Source organism: Nasonia vitripennis, chromosome 4, assembly GCF_009193385.2.
Source record: "Nasonia vitripennis strain AsymCx chromosome 4, Nvit_psr_1.1, whole genome shotgun sequence".
Taxonomy (NCBI): Eukaryota; Metazoa; Arthropoda; class Insecta; order Hymenoptera; family Pteromalidae; genus Nasonia; species Nasonia vitripennis.
In genome coordinates, this window is record NC_045760.1 from 23,990,350 (window position 1) to 24,009,387 (window position 19,038).

At 39.1% G+C, this 19,038-nt stretch overlaps 1 protein-coding gene across 6 annotated transcripts in view; it reads right to left on the bottom strand.

Moving 5' to 3' along the window:
- Positions 1 to 19,038, bottom strand: part of LOC103317603 (nuclear receptor subfamily 2 group E member 1) — a 628,264-nt gene that overhangs the window by 141,163 nt on the left and 468,063 nt on the right. For all 6 annotated transcript variants that reach the window (XM_031928793.1, XM_031928795.1, XM_031928792.1 and 3 more), the window contains one exon: positions 2,185 to 2,310. In XM_031928793.1, the coding sequence (XP_031784653.1) occupies positions 2,185 to 2,310 (126 nt within the window). The remainder of the gene's footprint in view (positions 1 to 2,184; positions 2,311 to 19,038) is intronic.

Consider the following 19,038-nt stretch of genomic DNA (forward strand, 5'->3'; position numbering starts at 1 on the left):
TTCCGAAGAAAGTTCGATCGCACCGAAAAACGCTCGATCGGAACAAACGACGCTCGATCGGACCGAATGACGCTCGAGCTGGCCGAAAGACGCTTGAGCGGACTTCAGATTTTAAACAAACCTCGATTGTGCCACGAACAATAATAGAGAGCCTGCGTGGCGCAAAGGACAACCCGAGCAGCTTCGAAGCTTACCTACAATTGTCGAACCGAGCTGTAAAGGGCGTAATCACCCGCACCGCATTTGATATTGCAGGAGAGTGGAAGAGAGAGAGAGAGAGAGAGAGAGAGAGAGAGAGAGAGAGAGAGAGAGAGAGAGAGAGAGAGAGAGAGAGAGAGTAAATTCAATCTTCCTTTTTTTTTCAAGCGTATTTTTTCCATTCAAATCGGTTATGATTGTCACTTGCAGCCTTATACAACACTTTAACTATTTCGAGTAGTAAATAATGTACTCGTAAGTTCAGCTGACATTCGAAGTAAACTGTGTACATTAGTTTATTTCAAACTGTCCTAAAGTATTTGAGGCATATAGATTATTTTTTAATCTCAAAAAGAATCGCAAATATTGAGCAAAATGTAATATTAAAATACTGCTGATATTGTATGCGTACGGGACAGTATTGAAATATCAAATTATATCTATATACTCCATAGTATAAAATACGCATTACTCCAGTCTTCTTAAGGGGTCCAGTCTCTGGGTTAAATCCTTCAAAAAATCGAAAGAAAATATATTTGTCCAAAAAAACTTTTTTTTCAAAACTGTTTTTTGGGACGACATCCCCTTAAAGTAGCATAAATGTAACTTTCATTAATATAACAAAAATATGTTTCCTAAATGCTTCATAAAATACTATATTGAGCTATTAGAAAATATTCAAACATGAGATCATGAAGCGTTTTTAGATAATATTACAGAAGCTTTCATTAAGATTACACAAAACTTTAAACTGCAGTCGTAGTAATATTCCGGGAAAGCTTCCCTGGAATCTTTGCAGATGATTTTAGAAAATATTGCTTAGAATCTTGATAGAATATTCCCCGTAAGCTTTAAGGGGTCCAGCCTGGGTTCAATCCTGCAAAAAACAACAAAATATTCGTCTGATAAAATTGTTTTCTTTTTACGTAAATTAAAAAACAAAAAATATCTTCTGAAAATATTTACAATATACACTATTTCTACCGAAAAATATCATATATATACCGTACAAAATCACTGACCAAAATTCATGACATTTTATTATATAAAAAAGTGTTTTTAGTCACTTGCCACGGCTTTGTGAAAGATTCGGACCGTCTTCTTTACTCTACCCGGGCTTGAAATGTACCTTAAACATGCCCCCTCAGACCTCATGAAAGACATTTCTAAAAAGTACAGTGTGAAAAATATAAATTAAATTTATTAGCTACGTATACTACGCCTTGGTAGGTTATATTGTAATTCTAATACTACGTCAAAAATATGCACTTGATACCATGTTTTGCACGAGTTACCATTTCTTTAGGAAGAAAGGAAAGGTGGTGAAGAGCGATTTTTGTGGGATATAGTACGACTTCAGAGGCACCAAGTCCTCTAAAGTTCAACTATATACAATTTTAATTTTTTTAAAGCCAGGCGTTTCTAAGGAAATGGGTCCCTGGAAAGGTCTTGGTTAAGAGGAGTATCTCAAATAGCACGTCTGTTTAGGAGAAAATCTTACAAAACTTTAAAATAAAAAACATTATTTCTTTTTCAGTCATTAGCCTTGACTACAATGCGCTAGTCAATGTCGAAATACTTTAACAAAATCTTATTAAAGAAATTTCATAAATATATCCCAGGCCATAAAAATATGTTTGAGAGCTTAGTCGAAGCATTACAAGGTCATCTTTATCTGACAAATGAGGTGGGATTTATAATTTTAATACAACTATTCTAAGGAATCTCTAGATTCCTTAGAATAGTTGTATTGTATCTAGATTTTTAGTCAAGCACTTGACATATATGTTGATGTTTGTATTCTAAAATAAAGAGGGCTTAATAAGTCTTATTTAAAAGAAGTGCAAAGTGTACCTACCTTACAAGCTAATGATAATAGTGAGATATGATAGATTTTCGAGTTGTTTTTTGCCATATTTTCTTCTTTCCCTTAATAATTAAAAGGAAGAATAATAATAAGAGAATAATAATATATTATTGTATTACCTGAAGTAATGTTGAAGTAGAGCTATTAACTGAGAATATGTTTGTTTGATTTGAGTTGTCATCTGAATTTGCAAGACTGACCATAAAGCTGATGTCCGTATGTGATTGTGCATTCCAGTGCATTTCCTTTCATAGATAAAAAATCAGTTAGCCAATTAATGCAATTACATAAAATATCCAAGTATTTATTTTTAAACTTTTACTCAAACATTAATGATTACATTCAAAATTTGTTTGGTGGATTTTATTAGAATAAAACGATTGTGACGAGACACGAGTCTCGCGTATGAACACACGTGAAGGCGGCTGCAATAGACTCTGCACGCGAGGCAAGCGCGGGCGCGCAACAAGCGAAAAGGGAGTCCGCACGACGCGGATTGAGCGCGCGCGCGCACCAACCGTAAGCAAGTTCGCAGGAGAGCCGACCGCGGCGGCCGACAAGCAACTCAGCCGTAATGCATCAGGTGGCGGGAGCGGCGCACATGGAGCGCCGCGAACGCACCTATATACATACGCGCCGTGCGGCTTTATAAGGCCGACCGCGCGGCGCAACGGGCAGTACTACTCGAGCTTTCGATCCAGGCAGTACCGTGAGCAGACGATACTGCAGGGAGAGCCAGATATAGATCCTCGCCGACGAAATCATCTCGTGAGCTCACGGAACGACTAGTTAGTAGCCCGAATCCCGGATTACTGTCGTGAGCACGAGAAATAATCCGGAACATCCGAACGACACCGAGTCTCGCCCACGTGAGCATACGTGGACGATACCCAGAGTCGCCGAAACCCTTTAACCTACATCCTAATGTATTGTTGCTCCCTTTGCCACTGTGAGCACACAGGGTTGAGGAAATAACAACAAATAACACTCACCGACAACTGACCAGGTCGTGCGCTCACTTCCTGGTGAATTTGAGGTTAACCTCTAACCGCCGGAACCATCTTTACGCCGACATCTTACGACTCCTTTTGGGAAGAGGAGCAAAGGGAAGCGAAATGAGCGACAATGATTCGTAGAGCCGTGCGCTCACGACTCTACGAGTCCGAGGGATAACCTCAAAATACTGTTAATTCGTTCCGACCGCAACTTTATGCACACAGGGCAATCAAAACCGTTATTTCGAGACGCATTCGGATCAAGGTAGCCGTGCGCATACGACTCCGCAGTACCCGAATGAAATCCTAACCTCAAAATCCGTCACCGTTCCGTAATATCGATACCGACCCGATAAATCGATGCCGCAACCGTATAATCGTTATTGTACCGTAATTGCGTAGCCTCGCTAATATATTGTTAACCGCGTTAGTTTAAACAATTCTGATTGTAAAGGCGAAATAATCTTAACAATTCGCATACTTGATTTCTGTTTCAGACGGGATTTAACATCTGAACCTTCAAACTATTGTTTTGTTACAAAATATACAGTACCATTATTATTGAATTATACAAACAGACTCATTATTATCCCTTTCCCCTATTCGAATCCTGGATCGGAAAGTCCTATTGTTATACAATTTTGATATAACTTGATTGAGTTTTTTGACATGACTAGTGTGAGTTTTAACAGTAACAGTAAATGTTTTCTTAACTTCAACTTACAAAAGAAGTTAAATCCTTTCTGCTCTAATAAATTAGAACTATAATCTTAGTTAACTAATGAGTTGAGATTAAATTATGTCATATTATTCATATCATAGTTTTCTAAAAAATAAAAACCGCAAGGCACTCTTTAGATTACTGTGTGTACCTTGCATATCACTTTGTATAAATACTGATGCCAAGAACAAATTGCAATTTGATTATAAAGTCATGCATAAGACTATATAAAATGAATAATATGACATTTATAAATTTAATCTATTTAGTTAACTAAAATCGTACTTCTAATTAATTAACTTCCACAAATGATATCAAGTATATACATTAAGAAGTGGTATATAATTACTCAATCAAGGGCCGTATATAAGTTTTATACACTGTTCGGCCAGGAAACACCGCGTCCAATTATATTTTTGCTTTTCGACCTATTTGTCTGACCTGCCTTTCTGCGTGCGGAAAAGGTACCTCGCGTCTTTGCGTTTTGCGTGCGTTCTTTCACATGAGTTTTTTCTCTTTTAGAGTCACTATTCTCTTTATTTTATTTGTATAGTGTTGGAATCAGGTAGGGTGAGTCTCGTAAAAAGAAAACAAAAGGCAAAAGGTCTCGTGGAAAAACGATTTATTGAAACTTCGGAAAGTACGAGAGCTCTTTCGGAGGGCTAGCGGCGAACTGGCACGCCGAGTCGAGCGGCGCGGCTCGGCGAGCCCGCGCATGCGCAGAACGTGGGAGAGTACCAAGTGGTCATCTCTAGCTTCAACACTCCCTCTCACTTGAGGACCTCCCAGGGCTCCTCTGTTATGGATGGCTCTGCAACTTCTACCTCGTCATCAGTCTCTTCAGGAAACTCTAAAATGAACACAAAATCTATTAATTACATGTTAAAAATAATTTTCAATTGTTCATAATGTAATTGCTTTGGTAAAGCCTTTGTAAATATGTCTGCTAATTGACTCTTAGATTTGACCCATTCTATCTTAATGTAATTCTTGTTTACACACTCTTTTACATAATGTTCCCTTCTTTCGACCGTATGTCTTAACCGATTACCAGCATTTACTTTAGCGCAAGAAATGGCTGCCATGTTGTCACAGCATAATGTCAGTGGATATAAGTTTCGTTCTAGCATAATTGCCACTGAGTTATGTTAGGACATACACTCCTGACAGGTTTCGCTCATGGCGACATACTCTGATTGACAAGTGGACAAAGCAACGCTCTGCTGCTTGTGCGTTCTCCACGCCACTGTGTTACCGAACAGTCAAATAACGTAGCCACACGTGGTCAGAGAATTTTTACAGTCTGCTAAGCTATCAGCCCCTTATCGGTTCGATTGAATGTTAACTCATCGTTTCGTGTTCCTGACAAGTATTGAAATACTCTCTTAACCATATTCCATTCTTGTATAGTAGGGTTCACCTGATGCCTACTAAGTACATTTATCGCATACGACATGTCTGGCCTCGTTGCGTTTGCCAAATAAAGTAGAGATCCGACAGCTTCTCTGTACAGTCTATTAGGAATTTGCTCTTTTCCTGATTCAGCCAGTGTGTACTCAGTTTCCTCCCTCTCTTTTCTATCATGGCTGGCGACCTCAAGTTGCCTCATTGGTGTACTAACCGGCCTACAGCTTTTAAAACCAAATCTACTCAACATCTTTTCTATGAATTTAGTCTGGCTCAACTTAATAACTCGCTTGGTTTGATCTCTTTCTATTTTGATCCCTAAAAATTCTTTGGGGGTACCGAGATCTTTCATTTTAAATTCTGCACTTAAATTTTTGCTCAACTTGTTTAAGACTTCGTTGTTTGAACTAGCTAACAGTATGTCGTCAACATACAATATAACAAGGATTGTATCTACACCTGAGTGTTTAATGTATAAGCACGGATCTATATCATTTGATGTAAAGCCTAGCTTAGTCATTACACTTGAAAATTTATCATTCCACTTCTTGGGACTTATCTTTAATCCATAAAGTGACTTGTTTAGTTTCCATAGAAATCTTTTTCTGGTATCACTGGTAATCTGTACTCCCTCTGGAACTTCCATATAAATGTCCTTTGACAGGTCACCATACAAGAACGCAGTTTCAACATCGAGTTGTCTAATCGTGTAATTTAATTTATTGGCTATCGAGAAGAAGGCTCTTATCAGTGACATTCTGGATACTTGTGCGTATGTTTCACTTAAGTCATACACATTTTTATCTTTAAAACCACGAATAACTAATCGACCTTTGAATTTAGATTCGCCCTGTTCATTTGTTTTTCGCTTAAAGACCCATCTGGAGTCGATTATATTTGGTCCTGAGTTATTCATAGATACTTTAGATCTTTCTACTACGGTGTATACTTGTTTTTCTTTAATAGAATCTAGTTCTGATTTAATTGCTCCCAATCAGTGTTCTCTCTCTGGAGAGTTTACAGCCTGTTTAAACGTTTGTGGATCACCTAAGATTTTCGCTAGAAGAGCATGATATTTAAGATCGCTAAATTCTCTATCAAAATCAAATTCTTGGATATATCTCAGGATCTTCAGTTAAAAAGAACATTGCTATGGGATTCTTTTTCGGTCTACCTCTTTTCGATTTTACTTCAACTACTGTCTTTTTGACTTCTCCTACTGATTCTACTGTTTCGAATGTCAACTCTTTCTCAATCTCAGAGTATGATTCCTTTTCAAATGTTAATTCTGATTGATTGTTTTCTATACTTTTACTTTGAAAGTCTTTATACGTTAAATTTTCTACAAACCTAACATGTTTACAATTATATAATTTATTTTCACTCGGTACCAGTATCGTGTATCCTGTACTCAGATATCCAACTAAAAATCCCTGCTTTGCTTGGGGCGAAAACTTGGTTTCTGTGCTGCGGGCTATCTTCAAATATGCTGCGCATCCAAAACGCTTGACCTGACTCACGCATTCTGACTGATTTGATAAGATTTTACTCAAAGGTGCCACCATGTCTACTGACTTTAACAGCTAGATCCCAATATGAATGCGGTAAGCCAGAGTCGAGCATCATGGCTCTTACTTTATTCTCTAGCGTTCGATTAAACCTTTCAGCAACACCGTTGTGTTGTGGTGTATCTGGACAAACCAGTTGCAATTCTGCACCGTATTTTCCTAAGACGTCTCTAGTAGCCTGACAAACAAACTCTGTCCCCCTGTCGCATCTTAGATAACAGAATTTTTCGTCAGCACCCACCAAATTGCGAAGGCTTTTAACAAATGATAATATGTGCTCTGGCACTTCAGTTTTACTTTGCATTGGATAAGTTAAAGCAGCTCTAGTTGCATCATCGATTAAAACAAGAACAAATTTACATTTTCCTGGGTGTGACTCTGGGCTGATGGGACCCATAGTATCTCCATGAACTATCCATAACGGTCTCATTGCCCCATTTCTGATCCTTATAAACGGAAATTTGACACTGTTCGCTTGCATGCAAATTTGACAATCTTGTATAGTCTTATCATTGTTTATATTTTCAATATTTATTAATTTGTCATTTTGCTTGGCTAACACAAGTAAATATTTCTTAGATACATGTCCTAGTCTGATATGCCATAACATGGCTTCTGAAATTTCCTCTCTAGGTTTATTGTGATTTTTATTCACATCTATTTTATCGTTTCCACATCATTAGGTTCCCTAGTCTTGTCTACACTGGACCTGCCCGGTACTGATTTGTTTAAATCGGAGTCGTTTATTTTAACAGAGTTCTTTTTACTTCTTGTGTTATACATGATTTTATGATTAGTTTTAGTTGCTATATCTTTACTTAAAATCAATTTAATAGTCCAAAATAGTTTCTTGTACTCTTCTGTCAAAATTCTTTTATCTAGTTCTGGATTATAAATATCAATGATTTTGTTATTCAAGTAAATCTCAAGTCCCTGATCTACGAAACGTCTCAAAGATAACAGATTGTATGACAGATCTTTTGAATACAAAATGTTGTTTAAGGTAAAGGTATTCTTATCCTCTGTAACAACTTCAGTTGACCCACTACCGTCAGTCCTAAAGGTGCTATCTTTGTTCGCACAATCTACCTTAGTAATCGCTCGAGAGTCAAATTTGTCGAAGTACAACTTTGATCTGCTCAAGTGCTCGGTTGCACCTGAGTCCGCTATAAATTCTAGCAATTCTTTATTACCGCACTTCGCTCTGTTACCTTGGTATTCCTCGGCGACGGCTTGAAGCGATGTCCCTGCTGATGCCTAGAGTAGCCTGCACCCCTCTGTGATCCGCCACGTCCACGGCCTCTGCCTCGGGTTGATGCGCCTCTGGTGCCTCTCGCTCCACGGTTGGCAGGGGTCACGCTCTGCCAGACGCTGCCGTCTCAGATGTCCGGCCTCTGCTCGCAGTAGGCCGGCTCCCTTGGCCTGTCCACCTCCCTCTCTTTGAGGGTGGGCCGTAGCTGATCGTAGTTGTCTGTCCCTTCTCCGCATCTGCTTTACGCTTGTTGCACTCGTGTGCAAGATGAGTACCGAGTTTGAGGCAGTAATAACACTGCCTCAAGCCTTCGTTGGGACAGTTGGTCTTGGTGTGACCCTCCATTCCACAACCTCTGCAGATCAGCCGGCCAGTGCCTTGACTCGAGTGCACGAACGCTTTTACTGGCGGTTGGGAGGGCATCTTCCGACTCTTGGTGGATTCAACCTGCAATAAATAATATTTTAGTATCTCGCATGTCATTTCCGTAGACGTAGCTTCTTTAAACAATTGATCTGCAGTAGTAATTTCCGGAACTGCTTCAGCAACTGCTTGAAGGAAATAATCTTTTAACTCGTTTTCCGGAAGTTTTCCCGCGTCTGAAATATTTTCAAATATTCTGACTGTCTCCTGGAACCTATCGTAGAAATCAGACGCAGTCTCTTTTGAAGGTAAATATTTGATAGTCATCAAGTCTTTTCTAGCTGTGATTCTAGTTGTTCCAGTTTCGTATCTTTTTACATCCTTCAGCTTTCTAAGAATCAGTTTCGGATCAGTCAAATTAACAATCTTGTTGTAATAAATTGCGTCTATTCTATTGATTATAATTTCCCTAACTTTAAATTCATCATCCAATCTTTTTGACTCATTTACAGTAGAGTTCATACTTACACTCTCATCCAGAATGTAGTGCAGTTTCTTGTTTCTTAGTTCAGACTTCAAGTAGTCTTCAAACATTTCGAAGTTAGTTTTTACCGTGAGTTTATTAGTTCTAGAACCTAAATTTTCTCCGTCTATAAATTCATTTTTCAATTGTTCCGACAAATTCAAAAAACTTCTATCATTCGATGATTTCTCAAACTCTTTATCTCTTTCGAGAAGCAAGACCTTTATCTTATTTTCTACTAGTTCGTTAACTACGTTCAAGGGAACGTTATTTGACTGTTCTACAAACTGACAACAATTTTGTCTTACCGATTCCCGGGAAAATTTTGACCTGTGTTCTTGATCAGGTGGCGGCTGCATCTGCTGCGACCCAGAAGCCCTGTAGGGGTCGAACATGGGAATTTCCACCGGCGTGTCACTTTTGTTCGACTCCCGAGTCTCCTGAGCCTCGTCCTCCGAGTTGTTGGAGAGTTCTCCGTTCTCGGAAGGCTCCCGCCTTCTTTCTGCCGACCTTTTCCCAGGCTCGCTCATATTGATACTCATATTAATCAGTTCTGTACACCGCACCGTCTGCGGCCTGCCGAACGGGGTCGAGACTGCCTTCGGGAAGTTTTCAATGCCCTTAATTCGGGGTTTTTCCCGATATCTAGAAAGGCATTCCTGGGCTCCACTGGCTTGGTATCTTCGACCAGAGCTGCAGGCTTCTTTGGCTGGACAGTCACCGTAGATTTGGGTGGCTCCTGACCACGGGGCTCAACTGCCAGTGGTTTCGCAGGAGTGCTTTGATCGAAGTAGGGCAGCTGCTTTCCAAAGCCCGGCATGGCGAGACCCTTCACCAGCATCTCAATCCCGGTTAAGAACATCTTGTTTTGTTCCTGCATCATCCACATGACCTCACTCCTGGTGATGGAGTCCACCGAGTACCTCAGCTGGAACACGAGTTGCTTCTCTGCAGCCGGCCACTTTCCGTATTTTCACGAAATACTTCTAATTTTCGCGTTTTTGCTCTCGGCTTTTTACACAAATTTCACTGCGATTCGGCACTTCTGAGATTATTCTACACTTTCGTCATGCATTTTTCATTCGTAGCACTTTTCGCGACTCTACGTTCTTTGTACGTTATTCTAGATTTTAACACCGCGAACTTTTCACGCCCTTACACTTTTTTTTATCGGTATTAATTTTGTATTACTTACTGAACGAAGAGCCTGTCGCTGCAAGTTGCTGCATGATGCTGGTCTCGTCCAGGCTTCCTCTCGATGGCACCTCGGGTCCTGGCCTCGTGGTACAAAGGTGCGGATGGTATGATAGTGTTAAGATAGTGATGGTACACTTGCTCTCGTGAGCTTAAAAACACTCCCGCGTCTCTAGGCGCGTGTCACGCACTTTATTTTTGCGTAGTGGAAGCGTGGCTCACCCGGCCCATAACCTGTTGGAATCAGGTAGGGTGAGTCTCGTAAAAAGAAAACAAAAGGCAAAAGGTCTCGTGGAAAAACGATTTATTGAAACTTCGGAAAGTACGAGCACTCTCTCGGAGGGCTAGCAGCGAACTGGCACGCCGAGTCGAGCGGCGCGGCTCGGCGAGCCCGCGCATGCGCAGAACGTGGGAGAGTACCAAGTGGTCATCTCTAGCTTCAACATATAGTTTTCTTTTCCTTATTTTCAATAAAGCTTACACTTGCTGAGGCTTTTCCTTCTAAACCGTGAGGGTTTTTACGCCAAAGCAAGTGCTTTTTCTGTACCGCGAAATCGTGTGTGTTAATTAAAAAGAACCCTTCACTCACTTAACCCTTTCCTTTTGTCGGAACTCACTCTGAGTTCTTTCACTCATTCTTAGATTAATATTCAAAGGTATTGATGTGTTTTTACCTAAAATGTTTCTATTTTAAGTTATAAGCCATCTCAGTTGTCAGAAAAAGCAAATATTTAGAATATTTTAATTTTTGATATGGCCACCGCTGCATACAGCGGCTAACGTTAGGACCGTGAATCCGTAGAATATCTCAAGTCAAGACTTCTACTCGATGGCTGCAGACTGGTTTTCGCATCAGCCACAGCACTTAGTCTGGCTTAATAAAGTTAACTAATGATGTTAGGTTTGGCATTAACCATAAGATGGTTACTCTTCTTCTCCTTTTCGGCTTTAGCAAAGCGTTTGACATAGTGTGTCACGCCAAGCTCCTTAGAAATCTTCCTTCGGCTTTTCTAAACAAGTAATTCACTGGCTTGCCTCTTACCTTGCGGGAAGAAAAGAGGCTGTTATTGGCGATAACGACGAAAAATCCATCGTCCGGCCTCTTAAGGGGACACAACAGTTTTAAATCCAGAAAAAAAGAATTATGAGTAAAAATGACAAAATTAAAGTAAAATCATTTGAAATTTGTTTTCCATATTTTTCTAACATACATTATCAATCATAGCCACCATACTCATATTTTTCGACAGAACAATCAGTGTTTTAATGTTCGTGATACAAATATTACAAAAAAGCCATGGTCAAAAGGTGCTAAGGATGCTTATACTTTATTTTTGGACAAATATGAAATACTCAAAAAAATGTACTAGAAAGGACTGAAATCTCTAAAATAAATTTACTTTTGAAAAAGGAAAAACTCAGGTGAGTTAAATATATTCCGCAACAAAGTTAGAAATAAAAAAGAACTGAGATCAATCAAACCAAGTCAAGTTTATTATATTTAATCATATGAAGCAAAAAAATTGATTTGTTTATTCAAGGGCTTACTTAACTTATAGTTAAGTTATATGATGATCTATTAGGAACGACTCTCAAGATACTTACTACGCAACTTGCTATGTTCATTTTGTTTTCTGGTAAACCAAAATTTATAAGTTAAGTAAGCCCTTGAATAAACAAAACAATTGTGTACTTTATTATGATTAAATATAATAAACTTGACTTGGTTTGATCGATCTCAGTTCTTTTTTATCTGATATTTAATTGCCGAATATATTAATCTTGCCTAACCTTTTACTTTTTTAAAAGCCAATTTTTTTAGAAATTAGTTTTTGCTTAAATTCCGGTGTATCTTATCTGATCTATGCAGATGACTTGTAAATTTACAGTCAATGCCACCTTGAGGAGCTCGATTCTTGTTCCGCGAAGATGAGTGCTAATACCGATAGGATAATGGGCTGGGTTGAAAATGACCATCTTAAACTTAATGTCCTTAAAACCAAGGTAATTGTCCTCTCCCTACTACATCAACAGCTTATAATCTAAGGCTAACACCTACATTAACATAGGGGCAGCCCGGGTCAATTACGAGTCATCAGTGCGCAGTCTAAGCGTGGTGCTGATCTCCAAACTAACGTGTAAAGAGCACATTACACTCTTATGTAAGCGTGCTCATACTCCAATGTGAATTTATTTTTCTTTAAGAAGGCCCTTCTATTTCCTATCATTGATTACTGCTCACTAGTTTACTGTGACCTGACACAAGAGCTTAACGTAAAACTTTAGAGACTTGTAAACACGGACATTTCGTTACATCTATAGTGTTAGAAGGGATGAGCACATCACTCCTTTCAGGCGCGAGCTGCATTGGCTTACCACCGCCGGACGTAGAAAGTACTTCATAGCCTCTTTCTTAAGGGGTCAAGCCTGGGTTAAATCCTGCAAAAAAACAAACATTGCTAGCAATGTTTAATTGATATATTTTAGATAACAAAATTTGTTGCTAACTATATTTAATTCATATTTTTTAGCAATGTCTCTCGATCGGTCCGAGGGGGCATGTTTAAGGTATATTTTAAGCCCGGATAGAGTAAAGAGGACGGTCCGGATCTTTCAAAAAGCCGTGGCAAGTGACTAAAAACACTTATTTATATAGTGAAATGTCATGAATTTTGGTCAATGATTTTAAAAGGCATATACATGTTTTTTTTCGATAAAAATAGTGTATATTTTATATATTTTCAATAGAATTTTTTTTTTCAAATTACATCAAATCAAAAATTTTTTGGTAAGAAGAATATCTTTTTGTTTTTTTGCAGGATTTAACCCAGGCTTGACCCCTTAAGAGAGAGATTTTTGGATGATTTCCCATCAGGACGAAAGTAGTACTCTGGCACCATGAAGAAAGTAAACAAAGCTGACCTTGACCCCCCACCCGAGCCGGCAAGAGGTCAAGGTCAAAATTCTTTACTCTCCATGGTGCCATTTGTACTTTGGATAGAAAGAGGAAGGTCTAGTTTTGCAACCTAAAAACTTTTTACTAACGCCGAGCTGAGCATAACCCTCCTTCCCCCTTACGGCCCGAACACAACCAAATACCAAAGCTAAGTCCCGCTCTCACGCATGGACCAGCGCTAGCATTTATCAATCATATCATCAAGTTAAAGCCGGCGCTGTTCTAACCGCGGATCGCATCATTTGCATTGGCATTGCAATTCTAAGGTTATTGTTTATCGGCGCTAGCATCGCATACCAGCGCCAAGTTTTCTTTTTTTTAACGGCTCTATAGCATTGCATACCAACGCCGCGGTTTGTTTACCGGTGCTGGCATTTCATTCCGACGCCGAGCTTTGTTTACCGGCGTTAGCATCGTATCCCGAAACCGAGCCTTTCTTGCCGGCGCTGGAATCGCATTCCAAAGCCGAGCTTTGTGATTCCAGCGTTGGCATAGTGATTCTGATGCCGCGCTCATAAAAACCCTTACCGCGCGAAATATCCCTAGGCTATACGCAGCTTACTTCCAGCATTGCTCCGAAGCGTCGATAAATATATAACCGACAAGGCCAGCTCCAAGCAGCGGCGCATCCAGCACAGCTGTTCCGAGGACAGCGACGCTGGCAGCTTTAATGCCGAATCTTTCAGATGCCAAACTTTCGTGAAACTGTTCGGACAAGCTCAGTCGCTGGCAGTCACTGTATCTGTTCAACTGCGCGTTCAAGGCTTTTATCGAGCAGCGTCATCAACTCGCCGCTGTCGAAACCAACGCAATCAAGACCATATACGGTGCCGAATTAAAGTTGGTCCATAGCCAGGACAAGAACTACGTGGCACATCTAGTCGGTATTACTGGTGCCGAACTGCAGAAGGGGTACGCCGACAACTGGATTAGGATCGAGTCTCGAACCAGGGACAAACAGTTCCTTAGATTTTGTAGTTAAAAATTATGTTTCCACTTAAGGTTGTAAATATTGTAATGTGTATTTATATGCTTGTAAAAACGTATAAACTTTCGTACTGTTTATAGCGAGTTTGTGTCGAATCTACACTATATTAAAATTTTATATTTAGTCAATTTTGTAAAAAACCTCCAAAACTCGTGAAAAAAAATTAAAACAATTTTGTGGTAGAAATCTTCTTTAAACTTAAATCATTCAAGTTACTTAAAAAAAACTCAAATGTATTAAATTTCAAATAGTTTTTAGCAGAGAAAGAACTTAAAAAGTGTCCGTCTGTTCGGAAATTTTTTGCATTTATTTTACAAAACCTAATGTATTTTATAAACAAAAAACTATTGATTGGTATAGACAGGTACATATGATAAAAATATATATTCATATCAAAAAACATTCTGAAGATTTGGTCCAGGTAGATTAGAAGCTGTTACAACAAAAAAAATTGACGTAATCAATTAATTTTTTTTATATTTTCAACATATATTATGATACACACACGCGCGTACACACACACACACACACACACACACACACATATATATATAATCTTCATATATATATATATATATATATATGAAGATTATTATAAGATTGGTCCACACTGAAAAAAAATCAGCCATTTTAACTGAAATCGCACCAGTAATCCGTCATTGTACAAAGACTCACCAAAATTACCGTAGAGTTCAGTAGTTTTAAAGGATCAGTTTGGTCGTTTTTGTTGGTTTTCCGCGTAAGCGACCAATTTTACGAGTCGCGACTCGCCAAAACTACCAGTGGCACACCCTTGTTCTTACTGAACAGTCGTTACGGTGGCAGAACGGTTAAAACTACCGGACCTTACAGCAGAAACAACTGTTTTCAGTGCAGATGAAAAGGATGCTGCAATTAAATATTTGTGCAGATATAATATATTTTTTTAAAGTTATTTGTTTGTGAATATGAAATGACGATTTATGTATTCATGCATATCACAAAATGTTATTTGCAGATTCGATTTAAATAAAAGGAATGCTGCAAATAATTACTCGTGCATATATAATCGTTTTTTCAAAGCTATGTGTTTGTGAATATGAAATAACAGAAATGACAAAAATCATTATGTAATTATTTTCTTTATATAATGAGCACTCACATGAGTTTATCAGTAAAGAAAGATAAATTAACATTAAACAATACAAATTTTTTTAAATAAACCGTAACTTATAATCAAATAGATGTTTTAAACAAACATTACCATCAATTATATACTTTTATCAATGTATTACATATGTTTACTATATATAATATAATATTCAAAAACAAAATGTTGTTGCTTCATTGTGATTAAGTATAATAAACTTGACTTTGGTTGATTGATCTCAGTTCTTTTTTATCTGTTATTTCGTTGCGGAATATATCAAACTCGCCTAACGTTTAACTTTTTTGAAAGTTAATTTTTTTAGAGATTTCAGTCCATTTTAGTGATACAAATTTACATGGATAATGCTGGAGCAATAAATATTGATAATAATGGTAATTAATCGACTTAAACGAAAATGTTGTGGATATTTTTACTGACGCGCTATTTAAAGAAAAGTTATTAAAAGGAAAGAATTAAGAATTCATGGGTGGCGTCTAGGTGTTCAGGGTGGTCGATGACAACGTCTAGGTAGTGCGCTCCGTAGTTTTTTGTGTCTAGGTAAATGAATCATACACGGACGACGTTTAGGTGTGCGGGGTGGCCAATAACGAGGTCTAGGTGTAGACAGAATTTGAGGGTGGCGTCTAGGTCTACAGGGTTGCCGATGACGACATCTAGGTAGTGTGCTCCGTGGTTTTTGGTGTCTAGGTAAATAAATCACACGCGGACGGCATCTAGGTGTGCGGGGTGGCTGATGACGAGGTCTAGGTAGTGCTCTCAGTAATTTTTTATGTCTAGGTAAACACAATACTCGAGGGCGGTATCTAGGTGTACGGGGTGGCCGATGACGAGGTCTAGGTGGTGCGCTCCGTGGTTTTTGGTGTCTAGGTGTAGAAATCATTCGAGGGTAGTGTATCAGAACGATCAGTGATTTCATTTCATAGTGATACAAATTTTACCAGAAAGCCATGGTTGAAAGGTGCTAAAGATGCCTATATTTTATTTTTAGGAGAAATATGAAATACTCAAAAAAAATTACTGAAAAATACTGAAATCTCTAAAAAAATTGACTTTAAAAAAGTAAAAGGTTAGGCCAGTTTGATATAACCCGCAACAAAATAAGAGATAAAAAAGAATTGAGATCAATCAACTAAAGTCAAGTTTATTATATTTAATCTTACTAAAGCAACAACATTTTTTTTGGTCAATAAAGGGCTTGAAGTTAAGTTGTATAATGATCAATTAGGAATAACTCTCAAAATACTTACAACGTCTTTTTTATAAGTTAATTCGTTGCGAAATATATCAAACTCGCCTAAGCTTTTACTTTTTTAAAAGTTAATTTTGTTTTGCTTCCTCCTAGAGGAAGAGTAGTAAGTAAGCCGGTATGGGGAGACATAACAAATGACGTCATCACTGGCGCATCCTTATCTTATCAATGTAAACAAGTAATAAAGATAAGGTATCATGTTTATACAAACAAGTAATTAAAATTATCTTTATTACATGTAATATAGATAATTTTAATTAATTATTTATGTAAACAAATAATACCTTAACTAAATTATTTGTTTACATTGATAAGATAAGGATACAATAGTAATGATGTCATTTGTCTCCACACACCAAGTTAGTAAATCATTTCTTATAATGTATAATGGTTTTTATTATAAAAAATATTATTATTCGAATTATCATAAACAATATAAATCCAATCACACATGTGTACACACACGTACACTTACGCGAACACACACACACAATCGTATCGTCTGCTAATGCATGAGGGACACTAGCTTCTTACACTGCGCTCTCTCTCTCTCTCCCTCTTACTTATACGCACACACTCTTTCTTACGCACACGCTCTCTTTTTCTCCCTATCTCTTTCTCTCTCACGTACAAGCTTTCCTTCTCTCTCTCTCTCTCTCTCTCTCTCTCTCTCTCTCTCTCTCTCTCTCTCTCTCTTTCTCTCTCTCTCTCACGTACACACTCTCTCTCCAGCTCTCCTTTCTCCCTCTCTTCTTCTATCTCTCACGCACAAGCTTTCCTTCTCTCTCTCTTACGCACACGCTCTTCCTCTCTCTCCCTCTCTCCTACACACACGCTCTCTCTCCATCTCTCCTTCTCTCTCACGCACAAGCTTTACTTCTCTCTCTCTCTCTCTCTCTCTCTCTCTCTCTCTTACGCACACACTCTTCCTCTCTCTCTCTCTCTTTCTCTCTCTTACGCACACACTCTTCCCCTCTCTCTCTCTCTCTCTCTCTCTCTCTCTATCTCTCTCTCTCTCTTACGCACACGCTCTTTCCTACGCACACACTCTCACACATCACTCCTTACTCTTAATTACTAATCTAGGCACACACACACACATACACGGGTAAATATAATTAATGATAAAACTTACGCGTTCACTATACACTCACGCACATAAATACAAAATTTCACGATACGACGTCGATTGTCTCTTCTTCAGCACTCGCCTCTATCTTCACGATGACAAGCTTTCCCCTGTCAGCTATGTTGTCGGGAGATGCTGGCGAGTCGAACTGACAAAATTCTTCGCCTATATCAATCTCCGTATCGACTTCATCACCCTCCGCTTCCTCCTGCTGCAACTCCGCTTCCATAGCACCATAGCATCTTCATTGGTATGCACCTGTGTAAAGATACACAAAATTAACTTATTATGGCAAACAAAAAATATTTACCTTACGAACTAACCTGCTGCTGCACCAACTTCTCGGCAACCTACTCCATCGCATCCCTCCTCGCTATTCCTACGCTGCAACACCACAGTTCTCTTCTGCTGCACGTCGTACAGCGTCGCGCCCTGCACTCCGTGCAGTACGTCCAGCGTGTGCGTATGATCATACGCTTCATCACCCGCGCACACACTTCACATACATCCCCAAGCTTAGGGATGTAGTAATTGATGGGGCCGATGGAAGGTGAACTTTTCATGATGTGCAGCGTGCGTTTGATTTCTTTACGCTCCTCATACAGCTCAGCATACGTGTTGCGGTGCTGCTGTATGAGCCGCGACGTACGCTCCATCCGTGATTTTAGGAGAGAGCTTTGCTCCTCCAACTGACGTAAAACAAAACTTTTCACAGACATCCTAGTGGAACTACGATCAACTTGGAACTGACGACTGTAGTCGAAACAGTCATCTGTAGGGCCTAGGAGTAGAAGGAGGGACGAAGGAGAAAAATTTAGACTTGTGCTGATTATTGTTCGATACTGCACGTGTGCTCGTATACCCGATACCCGACCGAGCTGGCTGACGCGTTGTGCAGCGAAATGCTTGACGGATACGGGATACTTTTTACGAGCGCGAGAGAGCATAACCTTTGACTCTCAAGTGTTCTTCGCAGGAAGTTGATATTTTTTAGTATCCACTTGTCGCCATGAGTCTTAGCAGGCGATACCTATACAGCGGAGATGAATTAGTGTGACAAAACAACTATACATGTTTGATACTGCTTGTTGCTCGACGAACACGGGATACTTTTTTTACGATTGTGTGAGAGAGAGAGAGAGAGAGAGAGAGAGCGAGAGAGAGAGAGAGAGCGAGAGAGAGAGAGAGAGCATGATCTTTGACTCTCGACTGCTCTAAGCGTGAACTTGATATTTTTAGTATCTACTCGGCGATAAGAGTCTTTACAGTCGATATCTATGTGCGGAAAAAATGGATCAGTGTGACAAAACAACGGTTCAGAGTAATCTCAAATGTAATTAACACGTGGATTCTCGGAGCCGTATATTTGATACTGCTTGTATGAGAATCGCTATGGTCATCGCTTGCACAGGAAGTCGAATGCTATTAAATGTGATAGAGCATTGCTTTCAGCCGCCTTGTATCGTGCGAGAATCGTC